This window comes from Mustelus asterias, chromosome 11 (assembly GCF_964213995.1).
Source record: "Mustelus asterias chromosome 11, sMusAst1.hap1.1, whole genome shotgun sequence".
Lineage (NCBI taxonomy): Eukaryota > Metazoa > Chordata > Chondrichthyes > Carcharhiniformes > Triakidae > Mustelus > Mustelus asterias.
Window position 1 is genome coordinate 103685334 of NC_135811.1, and position 23527 is coordinate 103708860.

The following is a 23527-nucleotide window of genomic DNA, read 5'->3' on the forward strand; positions in this document are numbered from 1 at the left end:
TCCCTAGTTCTGGTCTCTTCTATAAGAGGAAGCGGACTCTGAGCATCCAACAACATGCAGTGTGCATGCTGACTTTGGGTGAATACAAGATCAGGATTGGTGCAATACTACTGCCATCCATCATGTCAAACTGCACAATGTTCGCCCACACATAAATAATAGCCAGTTGAATGAGTAGGTGACATGGAACCAACCTCCAGCTAGGAGACGGTACCCTCAGGAGAAGGGGAAATTGGGAGGAAGAAAATGTAGTAGCCCAAATTTGGTTGTTGATTGACACTGTGCCCTTCTGAGGATAGACTGACCTCACTGATACTGATCACTGTTAATGGACACAGCTTCTTCAGTGGTTTAGTGTAAAGTATGTACTATATTCAGATGCACTTAGGTAAGAGATGTTGGATATCCTTCAGTTGCTAATATCAAGTTCCTTGGGCTTTACATTCATTGACAACAGCCCTGAACAAAGTCAAGTTTACAAAGTTCACCAACCCGGGGACTTGTTGGGCCGGAAATTCCTCCGTGCCACTCAAGTGGGAAGCAAGTTAATGAAGCAGGTGTCTCTTTAGTTACCGCAGTCGGTTCTGAGTTGTTCTTGCTGTAAAACCGCCGGAAAGAATCAGGAAGAAATTTTTAAAAAGGAAGCATGCCCAATGGTGCGTTAAATGGCATATTGTCATTGATGGGTCAAAGGTGAATGATGTCATGTGGATGCCATATGGTATTGTGGGTATATAAAGGATAACCTTTGCTGAAGACACAAAACTAGGTGAGAAATAAGTTTTGAGGAGGACGCAGGGAGGCTACACGGGGATTTGGACAGGCTAAGTGACTGGGCTAGAACATGGCAGATGGAATATAAAGTTTATTTATTAACTTTTAATGTTTATTTATTAGTCACAAGTAGGCTTATGTTCACACTGTAATGAAGTTACTGTGAAAAATTGTGAATAAGTGTGAAATTCTCCACTATAGTTGAAAAAAACAGAAAAACAGAGTATTTCTTAAATGATAAGAGACTGGGAAATGTTGATGTTCAAAGGAACCTGGGTGTCCTTGTTCATGATTCACTGAAAGCTAATATGCAGGTGCAGCAAGCAATTAGAAGGTAAATGGCATGTTGGCCTTCATCTCAAGGAGATTTGAATACAAGAGTAAAGATGTCTTGCTGCAATTGTATAGAGCCTGGATGACACCATAGCTGGAATACTGTGTACAGTTTTGTATGTATATGTACTGTGTACATTATTTGGTTCATGTTTCAAAGAATGAGAGGTGATCTCATTAAAACTTATAAGGTGTGATAGGGCACATGTAGATTGGGGTGGAATTTTTCAGGTCTTCCCGCTGGTGGGATCTTCCTGTCACACCAACGATGACTGCACCCCTGCCCCCCCCCCCTCTTCCCCACCTCCCCCCCCCCTCCTCCCCCCGCCGCGAGTTCCCCAATGGCAGAGGATGCGAACAACAGGAAACCCTATTGGCAACAGGACTGGAATCACCCACTGCCAGCCAATGGCAAGCCGCCTCTGCAAACACACACAGGGAAGGAGGAGGGGGGGGGGGGGAGGGGGGGGGGTGGGTACAGAAAATCCCGCCCATGATATTTCCCATGGCCAGTGAGTCTAGAACCAGGAAACATAGTCTCTGAATAAGGGGCATTTAAGAGTGAGATGAGGAGATATTTTTTTATTCAGAATCTTTGGAATTCTCTAACCCAGAGGACTGTGGAAGATCAACCACCGAGCATGTTCAAAGGAGAAATCTATAGGTTTCTGGACACTAACGCCATCCAAGGATATGGGGATATTGGGAGCAAACGGCGCAGAGGTAGATGATCTGCCATGATGTGTTTGAATGGCAGAGCAGGCTCAATGGGCTGAATGGCCTACTCTTGCTCCCAGGTTCTCATGTTCCTAACCCTAAGTATGAAGGGCAGACAGGAACAAAGAATGAAGCGACAGTTTCAATCTATGATTGTCTGCAAGGAATAGGGAAATGTCATCATCTTGCCTACTGCCTTGTTACGTGATGTAAGTAACTGTATTTGATTATGAACATTATTGATGCCCACTATTTTGATTGCCTTCTCAAACTGATCTACACACGCACGTAACCTGTGATGTTCCATCCATTATTGGATGGGAAATCATAACTTGCGTATCCACAATTTCCTCAGATGCACTGTCTCCGAGCCCTAAGCAAGGAGAATGGAGATCGCTGCATGATAGAATAGAATCATAGAATCCCTACAGTGCAGAAGGAGACCATTCGGCCCGTCGAGTCTGCACCGACCACAATCCCACCCCGGCCCCACTCCCGCAACCTCACACATTCACCCTGCTAATCCCCCTGACACTAGAGTGAATATACCATGCCCAATCAACCTAACCCGCACATCTTTGGACGGTGGGAGGAAACCGGAGCACCCGGCAGAAACCCACGCAGACACGGGGAGAATGTGCAAGCTTCACACAGACAGTGACCTGAGGCCGGAATTGAACTCGGGTTCCTGGCTGCGAGGCAGCAGTGCTAACCACCGTGTCAACATGCTGCATCATCCCTGGAGCAACCTCTCCTGGAGTCAGGGTCCAACCTTGACATAGCACTGAACTGTCAAGAGGAGAAAGTCTCACTCCGCTTAATTTAAGATTCAGATCAGACCTCACCTACGTACTTACTTTGGAGAGGGCTTTTAACATCAGAGCAGTGTCTCACACTCTAATATAAATAGCTAAGGCGCAGCTGGGTGCATTGAAGATTTATGTGGATGGATAAGCTACATTGAATCGAAAGACTTACATTCGTATTTATCATTGCAATGCTCCTTTTTTTCCACATCAGTGATCCTACTCATGTAGCAATTGTTAGGAATGAGAATATTATTTTCTTAATAGACTCGTACAGACTCAGAGTTACAAAACTCCTTCTGCCCAAATGTTACTGTTTTGATTTGATTTGATTTATTATTGTCACATGTATTAACATACAGTGAAAAGTATTGTTTCTTGCTCGCTATACAGACAAAGCATACCGTTCATAAAGAAGGAAAGGAGAGAGTGCAGAATGTAGTGTTACAATCATAGCTAGAGTGTAAAGAAAGATCAACTTAATGCAAGGTAACACTGTCTGTGTGGAATTTGCACATTCTCCCTGTGTCTGCGTGGGTTTCCTCCGGGTGCTCCGGTTTCCTCCCACACTCCAAAGAGTGGGTTAGGTTGATTGGCCATGGTAAATTGACCTTAGTGTCAGGGGGATTAGCAAGGTGAATGTGTGGGGTTGTGATCAGTGCAGACTCGATGGGCCGAATGGCCTCCTTCTGCACTGTCCCTGGAATTGACTTTGATAATAACTTGGATTCTGCAATAATAAAAAAATTAGCACTAGAAGTCAAATCCCAGTGCCAATGGAATTCTAATTTTGATGTAAAATATTAAGATTCATGTGGGTTTTGAGTTGAATGCTGGTTCTGCTAAAGAGATTTCATTGCTACAAAGGGAGATCTTAAATAATCTTAAGGAGTAGAGAATGGCCAGTTCTCAAGAATTTCATGTTTTATTCATTTGGGGGAAATGGGCTTCATTGGCTGGCCAGCATTTATTACCCATTCCTAGTTGCTCTGGAATCACATGTAGGCCAGGCCAGGTAAGGACAACAGATTGCCTTCCCTAAAGGACATTAGTGAACTGGATGGGTTTTTCCGACAATCGACAATGGTTTCGTGATCATCAGTAGATTCTTAATTCCAGATATATTTTTCATTGAATTCAAATTCCACCATCTGCCGTGGTGGGATTCGAACCCGGGTCCCCAGAACATTAGCTGAGTTTCCGGATTAATAGTCTAACGATAATACCACTAGGCCGTCACCTCCTCCTATTGCCCCCGCACCCACACCCCCAGCAACAAGTAACTGGACAGGTGGAATCCAAAGGTTGCCCAGAATAAATATAGATAAAGAACAAAATCATCTTTTGTAGAGATGTGAGAACCCTGAGTAATGAAACCATCTACTATCTCTTGCTACTAATTATTTTGGGTTGGTTCTCCATACATCCTACTGAAATAAGCAGTAGGCCACCACCTTAACCCCCTTTTCTTATTCAGTGACAGGTTCCTTCCAGGTTTACCCGTTTGCATGAGATTTACTATTTTTGAATATCTCTGGGACATTCACTTGAATTCACTCTACAGGTATCATTGGCGAATCCAGCGTTTAGAGATAGGGCGGGACTTTCGGGCCACATTCGCCCCAAGGCCAGAAATTCCTGCGCAAGGTCAACAAATCATTGCGTGGTCGACCCCCGCCCACTACGATTCCCGTGGCAGGCGGGATGGGAAAATTCCACCCCTAGAACAATACAGCAAGGAAACAGGCCCTTCAGCCCAACCGATCCACGTCAACCATGGTGCCCTCCCAGCTAGTCCCAATTGCCCACATCCCTTTAATCCTTTTCCATCCATGTACTAATCCAAATGCTTTTTAAATATTGCTATTGTTCCTGCTCTTATTACCCACCCTTAATTGCCCTGAGGTGGTAGGCCACTTTCTTGAACCACACATCTGCTTTGATCCAGTTGCGTGATTCACTGGGCCAGCAAATTGGAGTTAGATATAGGACAAACTGGGAAAGGACAGTAGACCTTTCCACAACAACCCAACAGCTTCATGGTCACCTTTACTGATACCGAATCTTTTTATTCCCAGTCTATTTCAAACTGAATTCAGATTCTCAAAGTCATGTGGTGGGATTTGAACTCATGTTCTCTGGATTACCAATCCAGTAACATAACCACTACACTATGGGAAGGCTGTGGTGTAGGGCTACTGTCACTGAACCAGAGACCCAAGACCTGGGTTCAAATCCCACCCTGGCAGATGGTGAAATTTGAATGCAATCAAAATACTGTAATTGAAAAGTCTGACGACGATCACGATTGTCGTAAAAACCCATCTGGTTCACTAAAGCCCTTTTGGGAAGGAAATCTGCACCGGAATTGTACCGCCTCGCCCGCCCGAGGCTCATAAGATCCCGCCCGAGGCCAATGGAGAATGCTGTTCTGTGAGTCCGGGGCGGTAAAATTCCGGTACTGCCGTCCTTACCCTGTCTGGCCGGCATGTGACTCCAGATCCACAGCAATGCGGTTGACTCTTAAATGCCCCTCTGAAAATGGCCGAGCGAGACACTCAGTTCAAGGGCAGTTAGGGATGGTCAATAAATGCTGGGCCAACCAGCAATGCCCATGAACGAATAATAAAAACTGGTGGATGTCAAAAATATTTAATTTAACTGATTAGTGTACATCAATGAAAGAAGTGAATGGTTTAGGATAAGTTTTTTTAAAATACTTTTCCAATTCAATCAAATTAAGTCCAATTCAGACTCTCAACAAGTTGAGACATTTCCGATCCAGGCTGACAAGATAGGGAATGCAACCCTTTACCCTGTCTTGGGCCTGATCTACATGAGCCAAGCTGATTGGAGTAGGCGGACGTCTCCGCCTCCAAAGCTTGATCTCATTTGCATCTTCGCCAAAAGGCCGAGATGCCGCTTTTAAAAAATTGCTTCATATGAAAATGAAGCTTAAATGCAACCCAATGACCTTTAGGATAAGTTCTTTTAAATATTCTTTTCTGGGATTTACTGTGAAGAAGTGAACAGGACATTGAGTAAACTGTTTATTTTTGGTGATGAACCCTTTTTCGCTGTATTTACCAAACCGCACCAGGTTAACGTACTGAACAACATTGAGGAATTCTTATTGGAAAGGAGGAACAATTAACCAACATTTTGTTACTCTGCTCAACTGAACTGGGTCACAGGAGAGTTTACATTTATGATTATGCTAATGATTGTTCCTTAACAATTTTACAATCTTGCAGGAAGGCATTAGGCTGCTTTGAATGATCAGTTTAATTTAGCCCCAGACCCCAATTTTTTTTCCCGCTAAATGAATCCTTTTTGTTTTGTGGCCAATTGACTCTTTCAGGTTCCAGTGAGACCCGATTGCACAACCCTTCAGGCAACACCTTCCAGATCTTAACGACTCTCGGTGTGAAAAAACCTTCTCCTCATTTCCCCTCTCGTCTTTGTGCCAATTAATTTAAATTTACAACCTCTGGTTATTGGTTCATTTGCCAAAGGAAATACATTCCCCTTGCTCACTCTGTTAATACTGCAAATAACCTGAGTGATCATAGATTATAGGCCCAATTATTCAGATACGTGAAGGTCCTCAGTGCACAGGGGCCCCTGTGCGAACCCATAGGGTGGCACGGTGTCACAATGGTTAACACTGCTGCCTCACAGCACCAGGGACCCGGGTTCAATTCCCGGCTTGGGTCACCGCCTGTGTGGAGTCTGCATGTTCTCCCCGTGTCTGCGTGGGTTTCGTCTGGGTGCTCTGGTTTCCTCCCACAATCCGAAAGACGTACTGGTTAGGTGCTTTGGCCATGCAAAATTCTCCCTCAGTGTATCCAAGCAGGCGCCGGAAAGTGGCGACTAAGAGATTTTCACAGTAACTTCATAGCAGCGTTAATGTAAGCCTTACTTGTGACACTAATGAATAAACAATAAACAATAGGGCATGTGTACCTTGGACAGGGTCACAGTGTGACATGTGACTTCAAACACCCACAGCAATGTGGTTGACTCTCAAATGCTCCCTGAGGGCAGTTAGGGATGGGCAATAAACGCTGACCCAGCCAGCAATGCCCACATCCCGTAAATGAATTTTCCAAAAACTATCGCACTCTTCAACCTTGACTAAACAACTGTTCACTTTTAAGATTGAGAAGAAAGAGTTTTTAGTCTTACACACAAGGTAAGCCGATGGCTCTGTGTTAATTCTCACTGCTCCTCTCTGTAATCTCTAGGGACTGCATTCGTCGTCCAATGGGATAAAGTCTTTCTGCCGGATCGGGAGGACATTGGGAGTTTTACCTTTCAGGCCATGTTGTGTCAAGAAGGACGGATTGTGTTCAGTTACAAGGATGTGAGTATGTAAGGGGCAAGCTGGGATGGGGAAAGCCTTCACTCTCACTGAAAATAATAAACAATGAGGAGGTGAAATTGAAATCTCCATGCATCTCGACATCACCTGTCATTCTCCTGACCAGTTTCGGTAACTCCCCCTATCTCACAACAAAGGGCAAAGAAAAAAAATCATCTGGTCCCAGCCAGGAAGACAACAAACCCCAATCACGTGCTTCAAACCCATTACATTTCAAATTGTCCCCAGTTCTAATGAAAGGTCACCAATCTGCAATGTTAGCTCCGTTTTTCTCCCACCACAGATGTTGAGTATTTTCATAGAATCATTGAATCCTACAGTGCAGAAGGGAGACCATTCGGCCCATCGAGACTGCACTGACCACAATCCCACCCAGGCCCTATCCCCATAACCCCATGCACTTACTTACTTAGGGGCAGCACAGTGCCACAGTGGTTAGCACTGCTGTCTCACTGTAACCTGGTGTTGTTAAAACTCTTACTGTGTCTCACAGTGCCAGGGACCTGGGTTCAATTCCGGTCTCTGGTGACTGTCTGTGTGGAGTTTGCATGTTCTTCCCGTGCCTGCATGGGTTTCTCTGGTTTCTCTGGTTTCCTCCCACACTCCAAAGATGTGCGGGTTAGGTTGATTGGCCAAACTCAATTGCCCATTAGTGTCAGGGGGATTAGCCAGGTAAATATGTGAGGTTATGTGGAAGGCCTGGGTGGGATCATTGTCGGTGCAGACTTGAGTGAATGGCCTCCTTCTGCACTGTAGGGATTCTATGATTCATTCTATGATTCTAGCTTGCCCCCGACACGAAAGGGCAATTTAGCACGGCCAATCCGCCTAAACCTGCACATCTTTGGAATGTGGGAGGAAACCGGAGCACCTGGAGGAAACCCACGCAGACATGAGGAGAACGTGCAAATTCCAAACAGACAATGACTCAAACCAGGAATCGAACCCAGCACTGTGAGGCAGCAGTCCTAACCACTGCGGCATTTTTTATTTCAGATTTGCAGCTTCTGCAGTATTTTGCTTTCGTTTGAGGAAGACAATAGAATTCACTTGGAAAGAGAGACAAAGTCCCATCATCCTTACAGCGAATATATATTTCTAAAAAACATTAGCAGTGATTGTAAATTGCTTCCAAAGCTGATGCCTATGTAAGTGAGTGCAAAGAATAAAATGCTTGAGAAGTATTCTCAAACTCAGACCATCAAATTCCAGTCAAATAAATGCCAAGTACAAGAGCCCAGTTATGCAATTAGTTCAATATCTTGAGTATGCTAATCAGATGCTTATAAGCTGTCGCTTTTCCTTTATTACTGATGAATCTTTAGTCTTTTCTTGTATTTTTTGCGTGACAATTAAATAATCATGGCAGATCTTTAAGGAACTGTTGGTTGTGATAATGCTGAACATGCATCACGATGATTTGGCTTCAACTCCAGAAATATCACTTCAGATGAAAGGAACTGCAGTCAGTTTCAGTCTGTAGACCTGTAATCGACTAGTTGTTCTGCATTTATGAAATGGTTCAATTACTATAGAAACAGTGGACCAGATTCTCCGGCCTCCCAGTCACGTGTTTCCCGCCAGCAGGAGGTGGCGGGGGGGCTGCGTTGCCAGCAGGACCGGAGGGGGGCTGCGTTGCCAGCAGGACCGGAGAATCCTGCCGGCATGAACGGCCAGAGAATCCAGGCCGGTATATTGATCAATAATGTTTATTGATGGTTTAATCCAAGGAAACTTGTAGCAGTTTAAGTTTGCAGCTGGCTTTTGTAGTGTTTTCCCTCCAACTCGATTTTCAGATTTGCTGACAACACCACCGCAGTGGGTCGGGTCTCAAACAATGACGAGACAGAGTACAGGAATGAGATAGAGAATCTGGTGAACTGGTGCGGCAACAATAACCTCTCCCCCAACGTCAACAAAATGAAGGAAATTGTCATCAACTTCAGGAAGCGTAAAGGCGAACATGTCCCTGTCTACATCATGATGTGGAGATGCCGGCGTTGGACTGGGGTGAACACAGTAAGAAGTTTAACAACACCAGGTTAAAGTCCAACAGGTTTATTTGGTAGCAAAAGCCACACAAGCAAAAGCCAAGTTCCGCACACATGAGGACGGCCTCAACCGGGATATTGGGTTCATGTCACACTATTTGTAACTCCCACAGTTGCGTGGACCTGCAGAGTTTCACTGGCTGTCTTGTCTGGAGACAATACACATCTTTTTAGCCTGTCTTGATGCTCTCTCCACTCACATTGTTTTGTTTCTTAAAGACTTGATTAGTTGTGAGTGTTCGCATTCCAACCATTATTCATGTAAATTGAGTCTGTGTCTTTATAAGCTCTGTTTGTGAACAGAATTCCCACTCACCTGAAGAAGGGGCTTAGAGCTCCGAAAGCTTGTGTGGCTTTTGCTACCAAATAAACCTGTTGGACTTTAACCTGGTGTTGTTAAACTTCTTCCTGTCTACATCAACAGGGACGAAGTAGAAATGGTCGAAGGCTTCAAGTTTTTAGCTGTCCAGATCACCAACAACCTGTCCTGGTCCTCCCATGCCGACAGAAAGCCCACGAATACCTCCACTTTCTCAGAAGATTAAGGAAATTTGGCATGTCAGCTACGACTCTCACCAACTTTTAAAGATGCACCATAGAAAGCATTCTTTCTGGTTGTATCACAGCTTGGTATGGCTCCTGCTTTGCCCAAGACCGCAAGAAACTACAAAAGGTCGTGAATGTAGCCCAATCCATCACGTAAACCAGCCTCCCATCCATTGACTCTGTCTACACTTCCTGCTGCCTCAGCAAAGCAGCCAGCAATAATTAAGGACCCCACACACCCCAGACATTCTCTCTTCCACCTTCTTCCGTCGGGAAAAAGATACAAAAGTCTGAGGTCACGTACCAACCAACTCAAGAACAGCTTCTTCCCTGCTGCCAGACTTTTGATTGGACCTACCTCGCATTAAGTTGATTTTTCTCTACACCCTAACTTTGACTGTAACACTACATTCTGCACTCTCTCCTTTCCTTCTCTATGAACGGTATGTTTTGTCTGTATAGCACGCGAAACAATACTTTTCACTGCATGTTAATACATGTGTCCGTAATAAAATAAAATAAAAGTTTTCAAATACATTCCAGTGGAAGGAAAGAAACAGCCAATAGTTTTTTGTGTTTTCATGAGGAAATTGTAAACACTGGAGAATAAAGTGCCCAGTGTCAGAAACAAGAACTCCGAAATAACCTGGGGAGCAGGTTCGATGTTCCGCAGGAATATCCCAAGACTTTTGTCTTTGTGGCTTCGATGAATAATCCAACAACCCTTGTGGAAACTTTGGGTGGAATTCTCCAGCCCTTCCTGACCGCAAGATCTTCCATCCCTGCTGGGGTCCCGGGTCCAGGAGGTGGGGCAATGCTGGAGAACATGTCCATTAAATCTGCCTTCCCATTAATTTGCACACACTACTATCTTCGGATTTTGGTCTTCTGAATTTCTTACTTACCAATGGAATTAAACTGCTCTTTGCCTCACCACAATTTTTAAACAGGACAGGCTGACAGAGATGAGATGTAAGCACAAACGGTACTGAGTTTACCAGGATTTGTGGGTCTAAATGGGTTGCCGGCCGATGATGCCGAATGTAGGGTGAAGATGTACCTATTTTGTCTTATCAATGTTTCCCAATATCAGAGGAATGACTTCTTACCACAACAGGATGGCTTTTCCAGTTTCCACATCCACCATTTTAATCTTAATCTGTGGATAGATTTGTACTCAAGCTTCATTAGCACTGGGTCCAAATTCTCACAAAACCATAGAAACCATAGAAACCCTACCATGCAGAAGGAGGCCATTCGACCCATCGAGTCTGCACCAACAATAATCCCACCCCATGCCCTATCCCCACAGCCCCACACATTTACCCCGCTAATCCCTCTAACCTACACATCCTGGGACACTAAGGGGCAATTTATCATGGCCAATCAATCTAACGTGCACATCTTTGGACTGTGGGAGGGAACCGGAGCACTCGGAGGAAACCCACGCAGACACGGGGAGAATGTGCAAACTCCACACAGACAGTTTCGCTTGGGGTCCTATATCCAGCAGGAAGAGCGAGGCTGACCCAAAGTCATGAAGGCCAAGTCCGAACGGAGAAAGGAGTGTGCTTGAGATCATCTGTGATTTGGAAGTAATTCCAGCCATATATTTTGGTGATGAGCCCTGACGCATCGTAACAACTGCTTTGTTGAATTGAGTTATATTTTAATGAGGCTTCCGTCAATATTCTGCCAATTATTTGTTCTCATGCTCAGTAGCCCAACACCTACAGAGAACCTTCAATTGGAATGTTAGCTGTCCCCTGTAATTCTGTTCTATAGTCTTCATTACACACGCACACAAACACACAAGCTGCATGAAAAGACAAAAGTCCTGTCAATTAAAAGATGAAAAAGTCAAAATAAGGGGATGGCACAGTGGCACAGTGGTTAGCGCTGCTGCCTCACAGTGCCAGGGACCCGGGTTCGATTCCAGTCTCAGGTCACTGTCTGTGTGGAGTTTGCACCTTCTCCCCGTATCTGCGTGGGGTTTCCTCCGGGTGCTCCGGTTTCCTACCACAGTCCAAAGATGTGCGGGTTAGGTGGATTGGCCATGCTAAATTGCCCCTTAGTGTCCGATGATGTGTAGGTTAGGGGGATTAGTGGGGTAAAAATTTGGGGTTACGGGGAACAGAACTGGGTGAGATTGCCCCTTTCTGTCAGGGGGATTACGCAGGGTTACAAAGTTCGGGCCTGCCTAGGTGGGATTATTGTCGGTGCAGACTCGATGGGCCGAATAGCCTCTTTCTGCACTGTAGGGATTCTATGATTCTATGAAGTGCTTGATTCAGTCTTTTTCTAAATAAATGCAGTGACTAAATTTGAGCCATTTTTTCATTATCTGTGGCACCTGACCCGCAGGAAAAAAATCCTTAAAACTATAGCTCCGGGTGTAAAACATTGGGGAGAAAACATTTCACTTTGTTATCAACTTATGCAGATGAAATAATGGGGTCTAATGTTGCTCTTTAATCTGTTCTTTAGGTTCCAATAACTGTAACTCAGATAAATTCTGCACAGCACCCTGTCAAAGTCGGACTGTCTGACGCCTTCATGATAGACCATAAGGCACCACATGTTCCCGGTAAGTGCACTGCCTTTCAAAACCTACTCAATAAATCAATGCAGCAAATGAAACCAAGACAACAAAGTGGCAACCTGACTCGCTGTCAGTGGGCACATTTTTAGCATTGCCTCAACAAACTCCCCCTTCGAGCGCGGTGAACAAGCTTTTAATTAATGGTTGCTTCCACTGAGGAAACAGAAAGCTTTTTAGTACAAGTGCTTTCTGCACAGGTGGGAAGAGAAGCAACTTACATTGATATTGCACCGTTTACATGGAATAGCATTCCAAGAGGCAAAGGCTGGGATAAAAGCAGGAATGTGGAGCCAACGAAAGTGAGAAGAACTTGCACTTTCATGGCAGATCAGACTCAAGGGGCTGAATGGGCTACTCCCATTCTTGTTCTCCTTGAAGGTTACCGAATCCCAAAGTCAAACGATGGGGTTTAAGGAGGATGTTACAGCAGGTGAGGCGGGGGATTTAGCAAGGGTTGGGAAGGTGGAGGCATGGCCCTCGATGGTGGGATGGAGGAAGGGATTAGAGATGGAGAAATAGAAAGGTCAAGGGGAGGGGAGTGTAGAGTAGTAAGTTACAGAGAGAAGGAAGACCGAGACCAGGAAGGAATTTAAACGCAAGAATGAGAATTATAAATCTGAGGCTATGGGGGACTGGGAAGCAGGGGTGGCTGTGATGGACAAGGGGGAATTGATGCAGGACAGAGTCCAAGTGGAAGTGTTTTGGCAGTGCTGAAGTTTAGATTGGATACAGGGTAGGAGAATGTTGGAGCAGTTAAATGTGGAGCATGGATGAGAATTTTACTGAGGGTGAGCAGAAGAAGCCTGTGTTTTGTTTTTGCCGCACGCTGTCACATCTTAGTTATGTAACAGAGTATTAGTTCCAAATGGAAACACCTTCATTAGCCAAAAAAAAAGATCAGTTTGAAGATTCTTTCTCAAACTTTAAATCCCTAGTTTTTCAGGGAAATTGAGGTGAGTACACCAGATCCATTTGACACAACTTGATCCTTCAATGGGGAGACAGTAGAATTAGTAACTGTAGAATGAGGCAAACTGGAATAAAATGGTCCTTCCCGGGACCATTCTCTCCGAAAAGGGATTGCAAGGAATGGACTTTCCGTCATTACCCAGATTTATTCACCGTTCCTTTCCCGGCAAGGTAAGTGGAAGGATGCAGGGAAACGAGTCCTGTTGTTAGGGACAGAAGTCCAGGACTTTTATTCAGCGACAATGAAGTAAAAGCGATATATATCCAGGATGGCGTGTGACGGGAAGGTGGACTTGCTGGTGGCGAACCCACTTGCTTGCTTCCCTTGACCTTCAAAGTGGTAGAAGTCATGGGTCTACGAGGTGATGTGAAAGAAGCCTTGGTAGGTTACTGCAATGTGTCATGTAGTTGGTACACGTTGCAGTCAGGGTGTGCCAATGGTGCAGGGGTGAATGTTTTAAGGTGGCGGACAGGGATGGGCCACTTTGTCCTGAATGGTGTTGTTGGGGCTACACCTACCTAGGCAAGTGGAGGGTATTCCATCACACTCTTGACTTGTGACATGTAGATAATGGACATGCTTTGGGGAGTCAGGGGTTGAGTCACTTTTATAGATCTCAGCTGAATTCTCTGGCTGTTCATGCCCTGCCACTGCTGCAAGCCAGGACGGACAATTTGGCACTCAGCCAAACCTCCGTCCGCTGCAGTGGGACCAGAGAATTCGGCTGGGGTGAACAGCCGGAGAATTCCAACCCTCGTGTTGGATTAGTCCTCCATAGAATCTCCTACATCATCGTTTTCTGTTATTGTCTTACAATCTGTGGCAAACCCCATAGAGGTTTACAGCATGGAAACAGGCCCTTCGGCCCAACTTGTCCATGCCGACCTTTTTTTTTAAACCCCTAAGCTAGTCCCAATTGAGGCATTTGGTTCATATCCCTCTATACCCATCATATCCATGTAACTGTCTAAATGCTTTTTAAAAGACAAAATTGTACCCGCCTCTAGACACCCATCACCCTCTGTGTGAAAATATTGCCCCTCTGGACACTTTTGTATCTCTCCCCTCTCACCTTAAACCTATGCCCTCTAGTTTTAGACTCCCCTACCTTTGGGAAAAGATATTGGCTATCTGACTACTGACTATCTAGTTGATCGATGTCCCTCATTATTTTGTGGACCTCTGTAAGATCACCCCTTTAGCTGCAGGTAATGAACGCTGTATGATCGCCCAATGTACAAAAGGACAATTAAATCATGTATTGTTCTCTTTTCCTCCATTTTTTTGTACATCATAATTAAACTCATCCAACAAAATTATTGAAAGTTGCCAACTATTGGATTAAACTATTTATTTCTGCTCGTGGTGGGATGGAGGAAGGGGTTCTGCACTACCTCATCTACAGTGAGACTTTGCTGGTTCATTGCTTTCTATTTCTAAGGCCTTTTTGACAAGTTATGCCTCATGACAATCTCCTTATAGGAAATGTCTTGTTGAGAAACAATCCCATTATCTTAATTTGCTTTATTTGGCAAGGCCACAGCTTGACCCAGTTATTGGCACATTTTCCATCAATCAACAGGGGAGCTTCAGATGTCTCCCAGTTTGCAACAATCAGCATTTCCCCTAATCCTTGGCACAACATGTTTTTTTTGCCGTCTGACAATAACATTTGAGAAGCATTAAAATCAGCTTTTATTGACTTTTATTGCTTTAGACCCTGTTGCAAGTTGTGAAGCTGCCACAGAGCAAAGTAACCCAGATTGGAATGACGGGTCACGTTAAATCTAACATACTTTCGCAGAGAAATTGTTCTCGTTAGGGTTTTAAGAGATTATTTCTGAATTTCATCACTTTCAGGAAACCTTACATTTACTCTGGGTTTGGCTGAAGGCATCATCTGTCTCTGCGTTGAGGAGTTAGTTCATCACCAATCTCCATCTCCTCACTGAGCTGCAGGTCACTTCTATGTTTCTACAGCACCTGGGGCGAATGGGATCAAAGGTTATGGGGAGAAAGCAGGATTAGGCTATTGAGTTGGATGATCAGCTATGATGGTGATGAATGGCAGAGCAGGCTCGAAGGGCCAAACGGCCTCCTCCTGTTCCTTTCTTCTATGTTTCTGTGTCACCCGTGGAGATTCTGATGAGCGATGGAATATTGGAAGGAGAGTCTCTTCTGGGCCACACTCGCATCTGCCCAGGGGATCAGATCAGGCTGAGTTTGGTTAACGCTGGTAGGAGGTCACTCAGTCTCTTTGGTTCAGATAATCTGTGTGACAGAGAATGCCATGGGGTGGGGGGTGGGCTGCCCTCTGCAGTGGGTTTGAGATTGGTGGGTAGGGAGGGGGAGGGTAGAGCGTACAATTCCTCAGATGGGCCTCCCTCCAGCCTCTTGCCTGCCCCAGGCTCTACACAATTTCACAGTGTGACAGGCCTCGGCTGAATCCACCCCACCACCTCCTCTCCTCCCCGCATTGCCTCCTTCCCTTGCCCGAATTGATTTGATTTGGTTTGATTTATTCTTGTCACATGTATTAACAAACAGTGAAAAGTATTATTTCTTGCGCGCTATACAGACAAAACATACCATTCATAGAGAAGGAAACGAGAGAGTGCAGAATGTAGTGTTACAGTCATAGCTAGAGTGTAGAGAAAGTAGGTCCATTCAAAAGTCTGACATCAGGGAAGAAGCTGTTCTTGAGTCGGTTGGTACATGACGTCAAACTTTTGCATCTTTTTCCTGACAGAAGAAAGTGGAAGAGAGAATATCCGGGGTGCGTGGGGTCCATAATTATGGTGGCTGCTTTGCCGAGGCAGCGGGAAGTGTTGCCAGAGTCAATGGATGGGAGGCTGGTTTGCGTGATGAATTGGACTACATTCACGACCTTTTGTAGTTCCTTGCGGTCTTGGGCAGAGCAGGAGCCATACCAAGCTGTGATACAACCAGAAAGAATGCTTTCTATGGTGCATCTGTAAATGTTGGTGAGAATCGTAGCTGACATGACAAATTTCCTTAGTCTTCTGAGAAAATCGAGACTTTGGTGGGCTTTCTTAACGATAGTCGGCATGGGGAGGCCAGGACAGGTTGTTGGTGATCTGAAAACCTAAAAACTTGAAGCCCTCGACCCTTTCTACTTCATCCCCGTTGATGTCGACAGGGGCATGTTCTCCGTTATGCTTCTTGAAGTTGATGACAATCTCCTTTGTTTTGTTGACATTGAGGGAGAGATCATTGTTGCCTTTAATTGAGGCCTTTAATGAATTAATGATCACACAAGGGCAATTTCCCACCCGGCCTCAATTTTTAGGCTGGTGGGAGGAGGTCAGGGGCAGGGTGGTAGCCCGAAAAATGACTGCCCAGGTCTCAGGTGGGAAGGGAGGAGATATCTCTACCAAATGCCTCCTTTCAACATCAGACACACACCTCACAAGGTCTGTTCCCCTCTCCCGTGGATGCTCCCTTCCACATGGCATCTCCACTAACACCCCTACTTCCCCCCCACCATGCCGCCCTCCCTCCCCCAGGCCTCTCCCCACTCTGAGACCCTCACACTTCACTGGTCCTGGGGTCTGGGGACTGCTTGCAATCCCAGTCCTGGCCACTGCAGCTTCCGGCGCTGCTGCATCGAGAGAGTTGCTGGCCAATCAGATTGGCTGGTAGCTCTCTGAGGAGGGACTTCCACCAATCAAGAGGCAGGAGTCCCGTCTCCGGCCAGTTAACTCTCCTTGGAGTATTATGTGGTTGTATCGACAAGGATGTGTCCCCCACTGACTCCTTGGTTGGTGGGCTGGGAAAACCCACTCTCCGCGCACACGGGAAACACGTTAGAAAAGGGAGTGATCGACCTATTAGAGTTACACAAGACAGGGAACAGCTTCTGGCCCAATCAAACAAAAAAATAACAGAAAAACATTTTGGAACCATTTTGTGAAGCTGCCCTTGGCCCCTGTCAAAGGCCAGGATCGGGCAACCCTCCTGCGGGTAGAATGAGATCGTGATTGTGTCCCACAGCAATCGATTTCTATATTTCAACAGCCCCACCCTAAATAACCAGGACTGACCCTGGCCCGTTTAGAGTCTCACCTGAAAGAAGCCTCGAGCGTGCAAGTTCCACCAACTGCAACCTCCCCCCACCCACCCACATACCCCACCCCCACCCCCCTCCCCACCCACCCTCCACCCCCCCCCCGCCACCCATTTCCTCTGCTAACACCACTGCTAAAATAAAGATGGCGCCAGAGTGAGGCGTGTTGTCCCCAGCACACCCTCTCACTCCAACTTTTACTCCCATTCTGTGCTCTTAAAACTGAACTCCAACTCTTCTAAACTTTCTAATAATGCTTAAGTCTCTTACAGCTGATCTTTCTCTTCACCCTACGTGTAGCTGCAACACTATATTCTGCACCCTCTCCTTTCCTGCTCCCCTATGTACTCTATGAATGGTATGTTTTGTCTGTATAGTGCGCAAGAAACAATACTTTTCACTGTATCCCAATACATGTGACAATAATAAAGCAAATCAAATCTAACACCCCATTTTTCAGATGAGAATGGGGTGGGTTGCAGTTCAATGTTGCGCCCCTGCCACCACCCACCCCATTTGGTAAATTACAGGGGTCCTCTGATGGGAGCCTGTCAGCTGATTGTCTTTTCTGCTTCCATTGCGATGTCTGTGACCTTTCCCCCAGTTGCGGTTAAGCAACAAGTTGACTTTGGATGATACAGTTTGTCTTGACTTAGATGTCAGCTAACTTGCGACTCTGTCAATTCAATCTGGTGCATGCATTGCCAAGATGGAACAGAGCCAGATTGATGCTGATCTCGACTGGTTTTGTTCCTTACTCATGTTGACTGTTGCAGCAGTACAGAGTGCTCCCGGCGCTGTTTTCAGATCGCTCCATGGCCTCATCCCTCACTATCTCTATGTCCTCCTCCAACCCCAACAACCCACAGAGATCTCTGCTCCTCCAAATGCAACCTCTGGTGCAACCCCAGTTTTAATCATGTCACCATTAGTGGCTACCTGGGTCCTGAGCCGTGGAACTGTGTGCAGTTCTGGTCGCCACATTATAGGAAGGACGTGATTGCACTGGAGGGGGTGCAGAGGAGATTCACCAGGATGCTGCCTGGGATGGAACATTTAAGTTATGAAGAGAGATTGGATCGGCTTGGGTTGTTTTCATTGGAGCAGAGAAGACTGAGGGGTGACCTGATTGAGGTGTTCAAGATTATGAGGGGCATGGACAGGGTGGATAGGGAGCAGCTGTTCCCCTTAGTTGAAGGGTCAGTTATGAGGGGACACAAGTTAAAACTGAGGGATGGGAGGTTTAGGGGGGTTTGAGGAAAATCCTTTTTTACTCAGAGGGTGGTGCCGGTCTGGAATGCGCTGCCTGGGAGGGTGGTGGATGCGGGATGCCTCACATCCTTTAAAAAGTACCTGGATGAGTACTTGACTCACCATAACATTCCAGGCTATGGGCCAAGTGCTGGCAAATGGGATTAGGTGGGCAGGTCAGGGCCTTTCATGCGTCGGTGCAGACTCGATGGGCCAAAGGGCCTCTTCTGCACTGTGGTATTCTGTGATTCTGAAATTCTGTGAATTACCTGCCTAAACATTCCCACCTGCCTCCCTCACCTATCCAAATATATCACATTGTGCTTTACTGTTAACCTTTGTATGATAATGTTCCTGCGAAAGGCCTTGGGATTTACCAGGCTGATTCCGGGGATGGCGGGACTGATGTATGAGGAGAGATTGACTAGGTTAGGATTGTTTTCGCTGGAGTTCAGATGAATGAGGGAGATCTCACAGAGACTTATAAAATTCCAACAGGACTAGACAGGGTAGATGCAGGAAGGATGTTCCCGACGGTGGGGGAGCTCAGAACCAGGGGTCACAGTCTGAGGATTCAGGGTAGACCATTTAGGATGGAGGTGAGGAGACATTTCTTCACCCAAAGAGTGGCAAGCCTGTGGAATTCATTACCACAGGAAGTAGTTGATGCCAAAACATTGAATGTATTCAAGAGGCGGCTGGATATAGCACTCGGGGCGAATGGGATCAAAGGTTATGGGGAGAAAACGGAATTAGGCTATTGAGTTGGACGATCAGCCATGATTGTGATGAATGGCGGAGCAGGCTCGAAGGGTCAAATGGCCTCCTCCTGCTCCTATCTTCTATGTTTCTGTGATATTTGACTATTTTATTATACATTCTTGGGATGTGGGCTTTTCTGGCTAAGCCAGCAATCATTGCCCATTCCTAATTCCCTTGAGAAGGTGGCAGTGAGCTGCCTTCCTGAAACGCTGCGGTCCATGTGGACCATCTAAAGCATAAAGTTTAAATGCAACTGATTAGAACCGATTCTCCGACCCCGCGTGCCCAGGCGTAAATCGCGTTATGGCCGGAGAATGGCACGAGAGGGGCCAAACGCGATATGTTCTGGATATGACCCCTTTCGGATTCTCCCCGCTGCGCCACAGCTACATAATCTGATTCAGACCCAGCGAGGCATGAACCAGATTCGCATATTTAAATCTGTATTTAAATATGCCTTTCCGGGTTTTAGCCAGATTCACCGGCTCCCGGCATTCTCTGACCCGCCGTCGCAATGGGAAACTGGCAAAAAATCACTACCGGTCTCCACAAATGAAGGCCAAGCATGATGGCCACGCCGGGGAACTCGGAGGCCATCGGGGTCACTGGGTGGTCAGGGACGTGGCTGGGCAGTGCCCTAATGGTGGCTCTTGGCACACTGGCAGTGCTAACCTGGCAATGCCAACCTTTGTGGCTGACGATGACCGGAGTGAGGGGGACCTTAGCTGTTAATCTGAGACCGCCTGTGATGACTTTAATCAGGCAATTGAGGTTGGCCCGCTTGAGTATGAACTCCCTGATTGAGAGCTAATTGATGCCCCAATCAGGGAACCCCATGTCCTGTAGTTAAACAGGAGTGTCAGTCCCTCTGGACTCCTGATGCAGATAGCACACTCTGAATGATATGCTGGGATCTTGTATATACAGGAACTTTGGTGACGGGACTTTTGCCTCTGTGGGCTTATTACACCGCTGTTTAAAAAGGTGGCACAGTGGCACAGAGGTTAGCACTGGTGCTTCACAGCTCCAGGCACCCGGGTTCAATTCCCGGCTTGGGTCTCTGTCTGTGTGGAGTTTGCACATTCTCCCCGTGTCTGCACGGGTTTCCTCCGGGTGCTCCGGTTTCCTCCCACATTCTGAAAGATATGCTGGTTAGGTGCATTGACCCGAACAGGCGCCAGACTGTGGTGACTAGGGGGATTTCACAGTAACTTCATTGCACTATTAATGTAAGCATTACTTGTGACTGATAAATAAACTTTTTAAAAAAGGGTGCCCCGATCTCTGAGGAACAGACCTTGGTGGCATTTTTAGGCCCTGCCCTTCTCAATCACGGCGCAAATCACACCCCTTCCTCCAGAAAAGTGACTGAGTGGGGGAGGATTACAATTGGGATGGCACCTACCAACCTAGAACTCCCCACATTCCCACCTCCCTCCCTCACCTGTCTGAACATGTCACCTTGTGCTTTGCTGTTTACCTTTGTGTGATAATGTTCCTGTGAAATCGCACCACGTTTCCCACTCGAGGTAACACTTAGTCATGTTTTGGTGCCCAAAGTCAGCAATGGTTTCTGACAAAAGAGTGGCTTGTGCTCCAACAAGTGTGCAGGCAATTTTCACTGCCAAACACGGCATGATCCTGGGTAGGATATAAATGCCATTCATCCGATTCCATGAGTTTTCAGACAGGAGGGTTACGTTACTACTACTCCATGAATGTTTTTGGATATGCAGTTGAGAATAAGATCACACTTAATTCTAACGATCTTTGCAGCTACTTAACCAGATACATGAAGAATGGTCACTTAAGTAAGGTTCCAGAGGATGATTGTTCGTGATTGCAGCTTATCCCCGCTGTAAGAGCGTACCTTGAGAAAAGCAAGGGAGGAAACTAAATGGGGGGAACCAAAAAAAACTTCAGCAAGGCAAATTCCTCATTAGTATAGTGGCTAGTATCACTTCCTCGTTAGTGTAATGGTTGGGATCCCTGCCTGTCATGTTCAATTCCCCGACAAGGAGTTCATCGCAATTTTAAGATGTCATATTTTTGGGTGGCACAGTGGTTAGCACAGCTCTCCACAGCGCAGGGACCCAAGCCAGGTCCAATTCCTGGCTTGGGTCACTGTCTGTGTAGAGTTTGCACATTCTCCCCGTGTCTGCCGCTGAATTCTACTTCCCCCGCCCCATCCGTCATTGAACCCGCTGGCAGGGGCATGGGAGAATTCCACCCAGGATGTTGGGTCACTGTCTGTGTGGAGTTTGCACATTCTCCCAGTGTCTGTATGGGTTTCCTCCGGGTGCTCCGGTTTCCTCCCAAAGTCCAAAGGTGTGCGGGTTAGGTGCATTGGCCATGTTAAATTGCCCCTTAATGTCCTGGGATGGGTAGATTAGAAGGATTAGCAGGGTAAATACGTGGGGTTATGGGGTTAGGGCCTAGGTGGGATTGTTGTCGGTGCAGACTCGATGGGCCGAATGGCCTCTTCTGCACTGTAGGAGTTGTAAATTCAAAATTTTCTGCTTTTTAGGTTTTACTTGTTCATAAGATACTGGCATTGCTGGCAATTACAGTATTAATTGTCCATCTCTAGATGGCTTTGTGTGGTGAACTGCTTGTGGTTATAGATGCACCCACGATGTTGCTCAGACAGTCCCAGGATTTTTCCCAGCAATGATGAAGGACTGATGATAAATTTCCAAGCCAGGGTGTTTTGTGACTCGAAGGGGAACTTGGAAGTGGCATCATCCTTGGAGCATGCTGCTGTTTTCCTTCGAGGGGGTAGAGTTTGTGGGTTTTGAAGAGGCAGACGCAGAAGCAGTTAGTGAGCAGCTAGGGTCAGCTTATTGAGCCGAATGTTCGAACCATCAGAATTGTAAAGGAATTGAACTTTTAACGATCCATCGCCAAAGATCAGAATGTTCTTCTCTTCAATTAAGACATTAGACAAATTCTCAATTCCAATCAGTAAGTACTTTGTAACCAAATGAAAACTGTAGTATGTCTCCAGATCATTTGCTGGTCTTGGATTAATGCAACATTGAGGAGTACATTTGGTCCCTCGATTCTATTGTTTAAAGTTTTTGCCCTGTTTTAATGTTTAAATTTTTGATTTTTTTTTGTATGATATTCAGAAATAAGACAGCAAGTCTTTCTCAATATTTAGGATTTGGACAAATACTTGACATCCTGTCAATTAAGCAGATAATTAAATCACCTAAAATGAAATCCACTCTTTGTCCATTGTTTTCACTCTTCACACGCAAGGAGGCTGTGATGCGACCTTCTGCGGTCACAATGGGAGACTGAGTAACAGTAACACAAGCTTCCCATATACACAGCGCCATAATCAGAGCATCATAGAATCCCTACAGTGCAGAAGGAGGCCATTCAGCCCATCGAGTCTGCACCGACCACAATCCCACCCAGCCCTATTCCCAAAACCCCAAATATTTACTCTCCTAATCCCCCTGACACTAGGGTCAGTTTATCATGGCCAGTCAACCTAACCCGCACATCTTTGGACTGTGGGAGGAAACCGGAGCACCCGGAGGAAACCCACACAGACACGAGGAGAACGTGCAAACTCCACACATTCAGTGACCCAAGCTGGGAATCGAACCCAGGTCCCTGGTGCAGTGAGGCAGCAGTGCTAACCACTGTGCCATCATGCTGCCAAGAAGGAGGTCTTTCAGCCCATTGAGCCTGCACTGACAACAATCCCACCCAGGGCCTATTATCCTGCTGGCCCCCTGACAGGAAAGGGCAATTTAGCATGGCCAATCAACCTAGCCCGCACATCTTTGGATTGTGGGAGGAAACTGGAGCACCCAGAGGAAACCCATGCAGACATGGGGAGAAGGTGCAAACTCCACAAATAAAGGCACCCGAGGCCAGGCATTGAACCTGGATCCCTGGTGCTGTGAGGCAGCAATGCTAACCACTATGCCACTGAGCCTTGATAGGCACCCAGAGCGTCCGGCTGGAATTTTGAATTCCCCCCTCACCCCACCCCCTGAACAGACAGGGCTGCAGAAAATCGGATGGGATGGTGGGATTTGCTGTGCCTGTCACTTGTGACCAAAAGGTTGTGAATGAAGCCCAATCCATCACTCAAACCAGCCTCCATCCATTGACTCTGTCTATACTTCCCGCTTCCTCGGCAAAGCAGCCAGCATAATTAAGGACCCCACGCACCCTGGACATTCTCTCTTCCACCTTCTTCCTTCAGGAAGAAGATACAAAAG

General features: G+C 46.2%; 1 protein-coding gene across 1 annotated transcript in view; it reads left to right on the top strand.

The window, feature by feature from the left end:
- LOC144500751 (plexin domain-containing protein 1-like) overlaps window positions 1–23527 on the top strand; it is a 332900-nt gene that overhangs the window by 172685 nt on the left and 136688 nt on the right. The window contains exons 6-7 of the mRNA XM_078224149.1: window positions 6878–6996; window positions 12099–12198. Of these exons, the coding sequence (XP_078080275.1) occupies window positions 6878–6996; window positions 12099–12198 (219 nt within the window). The remainder of the gene's footprint in view (window positions 1–6877; window positions 6997–12098; window positions 12199–23527) is intronic.